The 14054-nt window shown below is 34.0% G+C and overlaps 1 protein-coding gene across 2 annotated transcripts; it reads right to left on the bottom strand.

Annotated features, from left to right (window-relative positions):
* Positions 1-6284: 6284 nt before the first annotated feature.
* Positions 6285-13599, bottom strand: LOC127808060 (calcium-dependent protein kinase 11-like). 2 transcript variants are annotated; one of them, XM_052346394.1, is made up of 7 exons: positions 12863-13599; positions 11080-11223; positions 10802-10954; positions 10575-10690; positions 8228-8395; positions 7881-8105; positions 6285-6713 (listed from the first exon to the last, which is right to left on the bottom strand). In XM_052346394.1, exons 1-7 carry the CDS (start codon positions 13446-13448, stop codon positions 6558-6560), a joined length of 1548 nt encoding a protein of 515 aa, XP_052202354.1. In that variant the 5' UTR covers positions 13449-13599; the 3' UTR covers positions 6285-6557. The 2 variants fall into 2 exon arrangements, with proteins under 2 accessions (XP_052202354.1, XP_052202355.1); XM_052346395.1 differs by lacking the exon at positions 8228-8395.
* Positions 13600-14054: the final 455 nt, after the last annotated feature.

Below are 14054 nucleotides of genomic sequence, written 5' to 3'. Positions count from 1 at the left end.
TCTTATGGTTATGGTTTTTGATTTTTTTGATATTTTTATTGAATCCAAATGGATGGTACTTTCTTATTTACATTTATGTATTAAAGTAAATGGAAGGTAAAATATAAATTATAGAAAATGAGGACATTTACTTAAACTAAAGAAATGTAAATATGTTTTGTATCATCATGCTTTCACTTTGTCGACTAACATATTGTCTTGGTCGACTAAGTTATAGGATATGTCAACCAAGAGTGTGCTTATTTGTGTCTTGGTCAACTAAGCTATAAGTTTGGTCGACTAACAGTGTGTTTGTTTCTAACTTTGTCGACTAACCTAAGATTGGTCGACTAACAGTGTATATGTTATGACTTGGTCGACTAACTCTTTAAGTATGTCGATAGAGAGACAGCCTTGGTCGACTAAGTGCTATGCCTATTTTTGTCTTGGTCGACTAAGTGCCCTGTTTTTTTTATGAATTAGTCGACCAACCTATTTTATCTACGACCAAGCTTATTATTTTGCCTCATTCTGTTGACTAACCATTTTTATCTATCGACTAACTCTTTTCGCAGAAAGCTTTCAACGACTAATTTTTCAAATCCCAATAGTCACAAACGGCTAGTTTTCTCTTAGATCTTGTGGGATGCCTATATATACAACTTAAGGATGATCAAGAAGTGGCTAATGGACGAAAACGAGTTGATCTAGAAATTACAAATCATTTTATTCGAGCTTTACACGAGTCTGTGCTTTCATTGTTATATTTTTCTCTCCAAGGCTTCATTCTATCATTGTAGATTTATTCTTAAGCCTTGTTTTCATTGTGAGAGAACTTGTAACTAAGAGTGTTAACTCTTAACTTCTCTCTTTCATTTGTATCACTTTTATTTTCTTATCTTGATGTGCTAGAGGACTTGCTCGTTGAAACAAGAGGTTGTAATTCCTAGTTAGGTGCTAGAGGGCTTGCTTGTATAAGCAAGAGGTTTGTAATTTCCTAGTCTTGAAATAGAGGGCCTACTTGGTTAAGTAGGAGGTTCTAGTGGATTGTTTGCAAAATCCTTAGTGAGGAGCTAAGGTAGTGGATTAGATTTGGGTTAAGCCGAACCACTATAAATCCTTGTGTTTTCTTGTGCTTGTGTACTTTGATCTATTTATCTTTCCAAGCATTTCATTATTCCTCACTTAGTTCACATATTTATCTTTGCAAACTTATATTTGTCATTTTATATGCTTTACGTTTTTAAATCACTAAAATCTCAATTTGTATAAAAAAGTTTTTCAAGTTCAATTAAGTTCTTAAATATGCCATATAGCATTTCAATTCTAACACTTAACCCATACCACGGGGAAAGAGCAATCTCTTTAAAGGTAATATAACCACATTGACACATTGGCATAACACAGTCCTAGGTTAAGAGGGACAACATCAACGTGTCTCCCCGACGCCTCGGGAACAATTGTTACCACTCCCGTTACAAGAGGGTTAACATCAACGCAGGAACCTGGCACACCACAATTACATTAGGGATTATGCTCTCACTCAAAATTAACCCAAAAACAATACTTATTTACAACACACATGTCAATGTCATAACCACAACATGTAATGATGCATTACATAAAATGACATTTCATCGCACGAATTTCAATGCACATGAAAATAAACATTTTGGATGTACTATCAACATGAAATCAACCATTCACATGTCAAAACCATTTACATGAAACAAAATCAAGTATAGGGTCGAACCACTCATAATAAAGCAAGTTTTAGTAGTGAAGCCACTCACCTTGCACGTATATCAGAATATCTCGATTTTTGTGCCCAACCTCGATTTTCGTGCCATGCCTCAAATAATCATACTATTATTCAATTTTGATCCTCAACGATCCTTGAACATCATATTCATTCAAAGGAATATCAATATCTATTTTTCCTAATTTTCTCATAATTTTCTTCTTATTTTTCCCTCCGCAATTTCAAAATAAATACTATCTCAAGCATTTTTCTAAATTTTTCTCCACCATAAATCATAAAATAATTTTCTCAAAATAATCAAAAAAATTTCAAAAATACCTTGGACATCAAGCGCCTAGCGCGTGTGGTGACAAGTGATAGTAATCTCTTTTCCCGAGGTACCATGGTTATCTTGTATTAGAAACATCATGGTTTGATGCCACTGTACGGGTTCTAGTGAGATGGGTTATAGGGTAGTTATTGGGTATGATCTAAATCATACGAAGCTAGATGAGTGCACAAGATGAAATTTATTGACCTTTAGTAAGAATCTTAAAAGGTATATGCCCTATGTGAATGATAAAGTCACAACTCAAGAAGTCATTGGCCAACGCAGATAATTGAGAATTAATAAGAGTTATTAATTCAAATATTAGAGTTGTGAACTTAACGTTCGTACACATAGTATGAGTTATTAGAGGTTTGACATTTTACCATACTTTTAGACCATACTGGGGCATTATAATAGAGAGATCGAATAGCACAAGAACTCGTCACAAAATGGTTCATCTGAAGTGTCATTTGCATTTCATTATGATATGGAGACCATGATACATTGCTAGACATCAATCTTGGTCTAAGGGCAAGATAATTTTTGTCACGTGATGACATAAATTACGAATCATAATTAAAGAGTTTGATTAGGAGTATGATTCTTTAACCTATAAGGTTACACACAAAAAAAAAAGAAGTTTTATGAAAAATTTAGTGGGACTGAAAAGTGATTTGGGTCCAAATAAATTAGTGAATTTTTGGAGCAAGCTAGCACTCGAGGAAAAGTCAACGAAATGTCAAAAGTTGAGCAAAAAACGAGAAAAGAAGAGAAAAGTGGAAACGGGCCGCATTTGGCATGGCCTGGGGCTTGTTTATGGGCGGCCCAACATGTGGCCAGTCACACGCATGGCCAGCCCATTGCTAGGCTGGTAGTGGCCCAAGCACATCCAAAATGTGCTGGGACTTTTCAATAACCCTAGTTAAACTAGGGTTTGGCCTATTCCCTATAAAAAGACTCCTATAGCCTTTGCCTCTCAAGTGAAAAAAAAAATAATTTTTGAGAAAAATACTCAATTTTTATGAAATATTAGGTTAGATGTTGCGTTTTTGGTGTAAGAAGATCGAAAAGGCGTGTTCGTTAACATTCATACAATTTTTCTTTGATGTGGATCACTTGTAGAGGGTGGCTGACATCTCGTGACCCAAAGATATAGCTTTTTGCGCTTGAGGATAATCAAAAGGTTGGTTTTTTGTTTGTGTTTTTTATTCTTAAAAAGATTATATATTTATAAACTAGATCTGTCCTTTTAGGTTTTATGATCCGCCAAGGAGTTTGATTGATTGAAAAATTTTAAAATTTCTACTATTCTCCATTCCTTGAAAATAAAATCAAGAGCAAAAAATCAAATTAATCGGGAGAAGTGCAAGAGAAAACAAAGTGATGGTCGAATACCGAGTGGCCACTCGTCAACACCAATTGAAGTCCATGTGTACAGTCTTGATTATTTTGTCATCACAATTGCAACATCAATTCAAGCTTGACAACTGGAGTAAACCAATTAATTAATTAATTAGTTTTATGGAGTTTAGAGATCAATTGAAGCAAGCAAACATATTAAATAAACAATTGGAGGTGGCCACAGTTAAAGCTTGCATGCATATTAATAAACAATCGGAAGTGTGGCGGAATTGAATAGAGTTAGAAGATTGAAATTAATTAAATAATTGGAGGAGAATTATTATGCATGTAATATAATATAATAATAATAATATATTATACAGGAAAATTGAAGACAAGGTAAAAGGAACAAGCGAGATGAGTAATAAGTAAGTGGAGGCCGAGAGGCCCCTACCCGGTTGCCACCCACCCAATAGGCTTCTCCTTCGCATTCCTCGAACTAAATATATCAGGAATATTCTTAGAATATGTCGTCTGAGAAAAATCTCTGATGATTGCCACATGTTCCCCCCTCCGATTTTTTTTTTAAATAAATAAGAGGCTTGTCTCTTCCTTCGGGTATGTTTACTCATTTGTTGAAACTTTATTTTACTCTCAAGCTTAAACTAACTTACGCGTCGAAGGATTTGCATAGGGGCTCTCTCGTGCCTCTCATTGTTTGTTCATTTTGCTGCCCTCTCAATTCTTTAAGGTCAATCAATTCTCCAGGACTAGTCAATTCTTCAGATGTAATCGATTATTTGGGGTCTCTCAATTATTTTTGACCTCACAATCATTAATAAGCAATTGCTCATCAACATTAATAAGGCATCATCTTTTAGAGCCACCTGATTATTTTTTATCCCCTAATTATTTTTTATCTCTTGATCATCTTCTTTTTCATATTATTATAAATTTATTGTTACAATTTGACCACAACAACAGTTCTTCTAATTTGGACTCAATTTTGTTATATGTACATATTCACTTGTTATATGAGATAACAAGTGAACATGTACAATATAACAATTCATTTGGTACCAAAGACAAGTTTTAATTTGGTACGTATCTATTTTTTAAGTTAATTTAATCTATTAAGTATATTTTTCACAAGAATTGAAAACTTTAAGCTATGTTTTCTTTGAATTTTAATTTTTAATTTTGAGTTTTGAATTAATTTTTTATTTTTTTTTAGTAATTCATTTTCAAAAAACAGAAACGGGGTTTTATTTATCATTTTGAAAAAATATTTCTTCAAATAGAAAATTAAAAAATGCGTTCTGTTCAAAATTTTGAGAATAATTTTTTAATAATATTTTATTCAATAAATTTGATTATTCAATAAATTAGAACTATTTAATATTAATATATTATTAAGAAATATATACATTTTAAAGTTAGTAAATCTTGTAATATTTTTTTCCATTATAAGAATAAAATATAAATAAATTGCCTATTCTTTTATGTATTTTGGTTGTTTTGAGTTTTCTTTAAATTTTTTTTCTAATTTTTTAAAATGTATTTTTAAAAACAATAAAAAAAATATGTTTTCATTATTTTAAAAAACTAAAAACTGAAAATGACCTAAAAATAGTAAAAAAAAATGAGTTCTTAGGCTACGTTCTCTTTGCAATTTTTATTTTTAGTTTTGAGTATTAAATTTATTTTAATTTTTTATTTTGATAGTCTATTTTTAGAAAGTTAAAAACATATTCTTTTTGTCATTTTAAAAAATTATTTTTTAAAACAAAAAAATAAAAAATACGAATTTTGAGAAAAATTATTTTATAATATTTTATTCTATAAATTTGATTATTAAATGATAAAATTATCTTTTTTTTAATAAAGTTTTACTATTAAAATAAAATAATAAATTTAATTAATAAATTATTGACATCTAAATATAATTTATATTAAATATTATTATACATAATATGTATAATATACTTAATAATATACTATATGTTATTCTATAATTTTAATTATAATATAGATATATCATATTTTTTAAGTTTTAAATAAATATATAATTTTATTTTTAAAATTTAAGAATAAAATTTTTTTCTTCTTTTTTTTTTTAGAGCCAAAACATAAAAACTAAATTATGTTTTTCATGTTTTGAACTTAGACATTGTCTTGATTGAAAATAATCAAAATAATATTTTGTTATTTTGAATTTTTTTTATAATTTTTTTTATTTTTAAAAATAACAAAATAAACACATTTTCATTGTTTTAGAAAACTGAAGATTAGAAATAGTCTAAAAATAACAAAGAGAAGGCAATTTTTTTTTTTTTTTATTTGTGTTTTGCCGCCTTTTACCAAATCCATGAAGATTGTTTTTAAGTATCCAAGGTCTTTGGATAATGGCTAAAAGGCTCAATTGATAAAGAGTGAAACAGCCACTACATGGTTTGCACAAGGAGGGTATTCATTGAATTTTTTTTCAAATATTAGGGGAACTGAATTGTTGTTGAATAATGGTGACATGAAAACCAACAAACAACCTCAGGCTGATACCCAGTTTCTTACCTGTCTGTCCATACAATATTCAGTTTTTGGCTGATATAACAAAGAATTGACAGTAAAATACATTCTCGCCGTAAGAGACTACTTGTTCATTTGCAAGAGACTTCCTGTCCATACAATACCACTAAGCATACAATATTCAGGGCGTGAGTCATTTTTGTTAGCTTAACCAACCTTAACGTCAGCTTATGCAAGTACTTTTGGCTGACAACTTAAATTCAAGACTCTTTGAAATCACGGAAAACAACCTCACAGAGGATACTAACTAGAGGCCCACCAACATACACAAGTCATGGAGCATAAAAGCAAGCCACTAGGAAGCGATGGTCACAAGGAAACCAACCTCATTGAACATTATCAAGGACTAGTGGAGCAAATACAATGACATCAAGAATGCTGCAAATAAAAAAGGAAAAGGAGAAGAGCATAAGACACTGGGTGGGAACATTAATTAAAAGCATAGTATGATGGATGGGATGGCATCTTCTTCCTGTTTATATATATATATATATATGCAGAGCATAGACTGCAACAGTTAGTAGTAACTATACAAAACATGGCATGGGGGCGGGCTTTTAATTAGAGTGAGTGAACCAATCAATCTTCTTCAAATTTGTCATTATTATTATTATTATTTCCCGCAAAGGCATCAGCCAAGTTGAAGTTGAGATTGCCCCTCATGGTTCTGCTGCTAATTCCTTGATTACCTTTCCTCATCATTGTAGCAAATTCCCCATAGTCTATGCGTCCATCCTGTCCAGAACAATACAAAGCAGACAGCCAGTCCACACAGAAGAATATCAATGTCTCATAAGCATAAGAGGCACCCAAACAAACATCAATAACACAAATTCCATAATCCCATTAGAAGAAGACCATATTAAGAGATCAAATACTTTAAAAGCCCATTAGAAAAATGCAGGGTGGGTGGGGTTGGGGGGGGGTTTGTGCGTGCTGAGTGAGTGTTTATCTGGGGAACAACTAAGCCTAAAAACGCTCATTACCTCGTAAGTCACACGCAATTGTTTGAGGGTGTGATACAACAACAACAACAACAACAATCCATGCCTTAATCCCACTAGGTAGGGATAGCTTCACAAATAGAGTTCCATGTGTCTTCATCCATGACCATATCCTCTAGAGGTTATTACAACACCCTCTGAGGATGTTACATGGTTACACCAAAATTTCTTCAGGCTATCAAGCATTTTTCTCCATTCATTAAGTAAATCAGATGTCAATTAGTCACCATTTCAGTAACATTTCCTATAATTGCATATGGAGAATTTCACTTAGCGAACTAACCAATTTCTAAGATATCTTCCTCTTTAAGCTAGTAATCAGCCTAATGACACAAAAGTGAATTGTTTCCTAAACTCACCTAGCTAGACTCAGAAAAGAAATTGTGAAAGATTCTCCAATTGAACAAGTAATAGTTCAATGCTTTCTAGATATAGAATTCCACCATAAATCAAATAATATCCACCAAAAGTATGTGAAGACAGTATCTGGAAACAGCTAATCAAATAATATCCACTATATATCAGAGTGGTAATCCATGCATAAAATCCCTGGTAGAACTAATACCAACATCAAACATATGTCACAAACATCATAACACAGTAATTATCAAACGATTAGGACTCAATGTAGTAAGGATTCAACAACAATGTCATATAATCTTCGCTTTGGTTTTGTCATATATAGAAAAAGAAGAACAATTTTCCAGATATCATGTATATTGTAGAGCAATGTCATTCAAAAAAACCATATATGCATACAAGAATCAAAAGTTTTAACATTTTAAAGTTAATTAAAAAGTTTAAAGGAGAATATGCTTTTATTGAGAGTGCTTTAATTTAAATTTGTAATCTGTAATGAACTATGAGCTCCAAATATGACATAGCCACAGCAACTCACATTGTCTTGATCAATTTCTTTGATCATATCATCCAAATGTACATCACTTAGACCAAAGTCTCTGCAAGCCAGTTGAAGCTCATCAATGGTTATGTAACCACTAGCATCTTTGTCAAAGAAGGAGAAGGCAGCAACCAAATTTTCCTCTCTCTCTATCTTATTCAAATGCAGTGTGGCAGCAATGAATTCCCCATAGTCAATTGTTCCACTGTTGTCAATATCAGCCTGTCAAAGATCCTCATCCATAGTAAGCTGATAAAGCCTTCTTACCAGAATAATCGACAGTTTAACAAGACAAAGCTTTAAAACTCAAAAATTTAACCTACTAGAAAGATTCATCTACTCACTGCATTCATAAGGTCTTTGATCTCAGACTCCATTAAATTAGAGCCTACCCTCTTCAAACCTGCTTTTAACTCTTCAAATGTTATTGTCCCACTGTTGTCTGTATCAATCATTTTAAACAACTGTTTTAGACCACCTATTTCTTCTTCTGAAAGTCTTTCTGCTATGACCTGCAGAAAATATTTCAAGTCAAACCGTGTAATATTTATGTAAATTGTCTTAATAATGAAAACCAAAATCTTTTAGGTTGTGTTTGGATGGGGTCATTTGACCCCAACATTTGGGATTTGGGATTTCAAATCCCACATCCTATGTTTGGATACAAAATTTTGGGAGAGATTTAGATTTGAAATTAGAGATTTCAAATCCCAGATCCAAAAAATTAGAGGACTTCCAAAAGTGGTTTCATTTTGACTAAAAGATTTATTTACACATTAATTTTTTTTTTCAGACAAGTGATTACATATTCATTTTAAAATGTTTTATTTTTATTTATTAATAACAAATACTTATATATGTATACATAAACATGCATACATGTATAATGTATGTGCATGCATACATATACATACAATATATGAACGTGCAAATGCCTATGCACATACATATATATAAATCTATGTATACGTATTATTTATATATAAGTACCATTTACACACATAATATATACGTAAATAGGTATATATGTGTGTGTGAAATATTTTTTTGATGGGATGTAAAATATATTTAAGCATATATTTTTTGTTTATTTTTATTTTTTCACATTTTCTTTTATATTAGAATGATTAACTTTCAAATCTCATATATCCAAACACTTAAATTTCAAACAATGTCATTGCAAATGACATCATTTGAAATCCCCTCATCCAAAGACAACCTTAGAAAATAGGTAACAGCAATAAAAAGAATACTTCTATTTTTCCAACAGTAAAACCAAATCAAATGGATAAAAATGGAGGTTTGGGGGGCTTTATGTCTTGCCATTTCTGGTAAACATCACACAGTAAATATTCTATAATGTATTATGCTTTTACACCATATCATTCCATAAAAACATAATATATAAGCATGAGTAAATGAACATATGAGCAACTGCATGCACAAAATTTGCCTTCTGTCTTCAATGAACAATCTCATGATTATCAACGTCTTTATACTTCCTGCAGCAGCCTGCTGTGTTGATCCTCAAGTTGTAAAGTTATCTGGAACTCCTATTACAGTCCAATAAAGAGTCGTGGTGGTGGCATTCTGTATAGGCCTATTTTTTCATTATAAAGAAACCAATTCAACTATACTTCTCAGTATAAAAGTTTCAACATACAATGCCCAAAATGCTATTCTTGGTTGCCCACAACCCATTCCTACAAATGAAACATCATGTCCACAGTATCTTTTATTGGGTATCGGGTCCAGACCTGGATATAAACCAGGATCCCAAGGGGGCCATAGCCTGGCTGCCTTGTCTAGAAGGTGGGGGAACAAGCGTGTCAACTGTGGGAACATACAGCAAGGGGCTGTACTCTGTTTACAGGCACGAAGTGTGCAATCAGTACTCCCCGCCCCCCGCAAAAAAAAAAAAAAGGTTCTGTGTGTGTGTGGAGCTTCAAGATTGTGGAAGTGTAGCATTCCTTGATATACTGTAGTAATATCCTATCATGAACTTGTCAAGCAGATTGAAGCACATCTAAAGATCCTACATCAGTTTCAGTTCTGAATTTTTCCCTTCTATGTAAGTTTCTAGTGTACTCATATTGGATTTGAATTAGATTTTGGGCTAATATATATTGAATGATCACCTCAATTATGTTGCTACTAACAAATACCACAATCTTTGGTAATATTGAACCTTATATTATCTTGGTAACCTTAAGCTTCATGAATTTTGCTATGCAATTCCAGAATAGCCCTCTAAAGAAAGGTAGACATTCGACTCCAAACTTTAAAAACTGTATCATTTTACGTAATCCATCATTTTTTTCCTTGTTCTCATGATGCAAAAATAATAAGGATATTTAATTAAATCCAGAACTGATCTCCTTGATTTCAAGAATAATGCAGAGGATTGATACCTAACCTCACATGCTGGATCACTTCAAGTCCCATATGCAAGACCATTCAGTCCCCATAATTTCAACAGTCCAAGATAATTATTGACCTTGAAATTGCCTGTTATATTTTTTTTAGGATTTAATTTGAGATACGTTATACTTTTAGAGATGACATAATTAGCTTTAAAATATAGATCCTAATCCAGCCTGTTGCAATATTTAGTAATTTACATGGAATAGGTAAACAGTATGTCAACTGGTAAAAATATAATTGGAAAGAAACAGGTTGAGAAAAACATACACGCAGAGCCATTTTCTTGAGTTTGTTCATAGCTGAAAAATGCTTCAGGCGGGACAAAACTGCAGAATCCAGGGGTTTGTCTGGAGCAACTCTGTCATCCACAATCCATGGATGACCTGGCGGAATTACCAGAAAGAATATTACAAATATTACTAGGCAAGATCCATTCTTGCAACAAATACAATTTTAAAAGAATTATTCTGGCTATATAGCAAGATATGACTCACAAAGGACTTCATGAGCAGATATTCTTTTTCTTGGATCCCTACAAAGCATCTTCTGTATCAAATCTTTTGCACTGTCAGAAATGTTAGGCCATGGCTCCGACTCAAAATCTAGTTTTCCTTTTAATATCTGCTGGAAGATGCCTGAGTCAGTTTCTGCAAGGTAAATAAATGAAAGCCAACATGCATAATTAGTACCACAACCTGATGAAGAATAGGGAATGCAGTGTATAGTAAACAAATATTGCAACTGTAGCATACTAACTTTTCATGAAGCCTACCTGCCCAAAAAGGTGGAACCCCTGACAATAAGATATATAGGATTACACCGGCACTCCATACATCTATTTCAGGTCCATAATATCTATGCAAAACTTCAGGTGCAACATAATAGGGACTCCCAACCACATCAGAATAGTATTGCCCTGGAAGGATAAACAAAATACAAATCAGCATTTCAGGTGTGACTAATTACAGTTCAAGAATTGACAAAGAAACAACATAGACAAATGTAGATTGTATTCCATACACCCAAGAATCTGATTATACAACCAAATTTGTAGATAAGGAGTAGAGCACCTACACTTGAAATGTAGATAATATGATGATCAAAGGATTCCAACTCAGGGTCAAAAGGTGTCAGCGACTTTGATGTGCAGCAGAGAATGAGTTGGGGCCAAAATGTCCCACAAGTTAACCATATTAACCAATTTGTACGAGCATATACATAGGCTTCTATAATAAGGAGATTATGCATCCGATTTTAATCTAAGGAGATTTTGGTTTTTGTTCTAGAAACCTTACTTTTCTCTGTTTTTCCCCCCCAGCAATTCACCTATTTAATTGTTTGGGTTAACAAGTTCACCATAAAAGTTTACAGTCTTTAGGTCAGATAGTTTAATCGTTGCTTTAGCAAAAAAATTGCTAGAAGCATCTTCATAAAACTGTAATAATGATTAGGGGACCAAATTGAACTCATGGCACCTCTGGAAATATACAAATGGCATATGAAGTAGTAATCATGCTACAAAAATACAATGGTTGAGCCCCAGGTTTCTCAACTTAGACTTGTTATAGCTGGGAATATTTCCTACTTCTCAAAGGCCTACTACCTTAATTCTTAAGCTTGATATTTATTTTCCCTGCATATGCTATACTCCAAATATTTCACTTCATACTGTTTATGCTCACGTTCATTAACATTTTTACATTTCTTTGAGGTCCCAATTCCAGGTTACTGCAGATTATTCCTCAAATCTTCCACAAGGGTTGAAATAGAAGTAGTTAATACATCTCATAGACATTTATTGGCACATCTCTTGTTCTTTTTCATGCAATACCCACATTCTATATCCAGTTCCCACGTGCTTCCTCCTATGTTCTACTTCTGTTAACGATGTACTTATTCCTCCTTGCCCCTCCATTTTCTGTTCTTGCCACCACGTCCTGGTTTTAATTTACTGAATTAATCAATGCCAACTGCTTAATATCAGCAGCCAAGTCTTGTTGACACTAACCCAGACACCAATAATAATTCCTCAACTCCAGTTCCAGGAACACCAATCGGATAAATCAAAAGTTCAAATACAAAAATGGAAACATTGAGACCGAGGCTACTAATTAAACTTTTACAATAGGGAGACCGAAACCCAACTGCTAGTTCTTGGATAAGCAACAAATCTGGCTTGTAAGCAGGTAAAATCAGAATGCTAAACCAGAACCCCTCAGCCGATCAGGATCCTACTTAACCAAAGCAATGAAGAATCAATCTAGTGGTTTAAAACAAATATATTCAAGGACATGAATTAGCCGACAAAAGACAAGAATATGGAATGGAAGCTAATTATAAAGTAAATCCCTTGAAACAAAAAGATGGAGAGGCCAAATAATGAGCTTCACTAGATGTAAGAAAATGCATTAAGCAAGACAGGCAATTCTTATAAAGGAAATCCTTGTCGGTACAATTAATTCGAAACAAACAAGAATCAAAGAGATTTAAAGAATCAAGAAAAGGGAAAGAATCAGAAATTGCACAAGAATGAGGGGGAGAATCCAAGAACCAACCGGGCTTGTAAAAGATGGAGAGGCCAAAATCGGTGGCCTTGAGCTTGGCGTCCTCGTCGGGAGTATCAAACAAGAAATTCTCAGGCTTGAGATCTCTATGCATGACCCCAAGCGCGTGGCAAGCCTCGACAACCCCAATAATGGTCTTGATCAACTGAGCGGCCTTCCTCTCACTGTAATGGCCCTTCTGCACAATCCGATCGAAAAGCTCGCCGCCGCCGCAGAGCTCCATGACAATGTGGACGAAGACGTTGTCCTCGTAGGTGCCCTTGATCCTGACAACGTTTGGGTGCTCCGAGAGATGGTGCATGATCTGAATCTCCCGCCAGACGTCGTCGTAGTCGTCCCGGCAGAGGAGTTTGCGCTTGGGGATGGATTTGCAGGCGTATTGGAGGCCGGTGGATTTCTCGGTGCAGAGGTAGGTGGTGCCGAACTGGCCCTGGCCGAGCTTCTTCCCCAGCGTGTAGTGGTCTCTCAGCCGTGGGGTTTGGTACGGAAGCACGGCGGCGGATGGCTTCGACGACGAAATCTTGGCCGATTTCTTAACGCCGGCGGTGGCTTCCTTCTGGGCTTCCTCGGTCTCCATCTCCGATCGTCTTGCCTTCAACTTTCTCGATCACAAAACTGGCTGGCTGCTTCGTTTGGATCTCTGGCTCTCTCTCTTTCTCTCTCTATATGCCCCTTAATATAATAATGGGTACGACTGGATCGAAGATCTTTGTTACTCTCTCTCTCTCTCTCTCTCTCTCTCTCTCTCTCTCTATAGGTGTATATGAGGAGATTTTTGGGTCATTGGATTTGGAACGATGATGACGATGATGATGATGATGATGATGATAGAGAACAGGGGAGAGTCGTCGTTCTTAGGTGGCGCGGAATTGGTGACGTGGCTTACGTCCGGTTCCGCTCCGTACTGTTGTACTGTGATGATGAATTCACCAATAGCTTTACGCCACGCATTGCTGTCCACCAATCACATCTCGAGTTTTTGACAAATTCTCACTTTTTCATAAAAAAAATTAATTTTAATTTTACTATTTTTCGAATTATTTCAAAAATTGCCACTTCTCCCACAATTACAATTTTAGATGTTTTAAAAGCGTTACTAAGGCTAAGTGGGTTTAGGGTCTTCCACAAATTATATGGGTAATGTTAGATTAATATTTATTTTTTATATTTAATTTGAATGCTT

This window comes from Diospyros lotus, chromosome 8, assembly GCF_014633365.1.
Source record: "Diospyros lotus cultivar Yz01 chromosome 8, ASM1463336v1, whole genome shotgun sequence".
NCBI lineage: Eukaryota > Viridiplantae > Streptophyta > Magnoliopsida > Ericales > Ebenaceae > Diospyros > Diospyros lotus.
The sequence above is the reverse complement of the archived record's forward strand: the minus strand, read 5'-3'. Positions and strand labels throughout refer to the sequence as shown.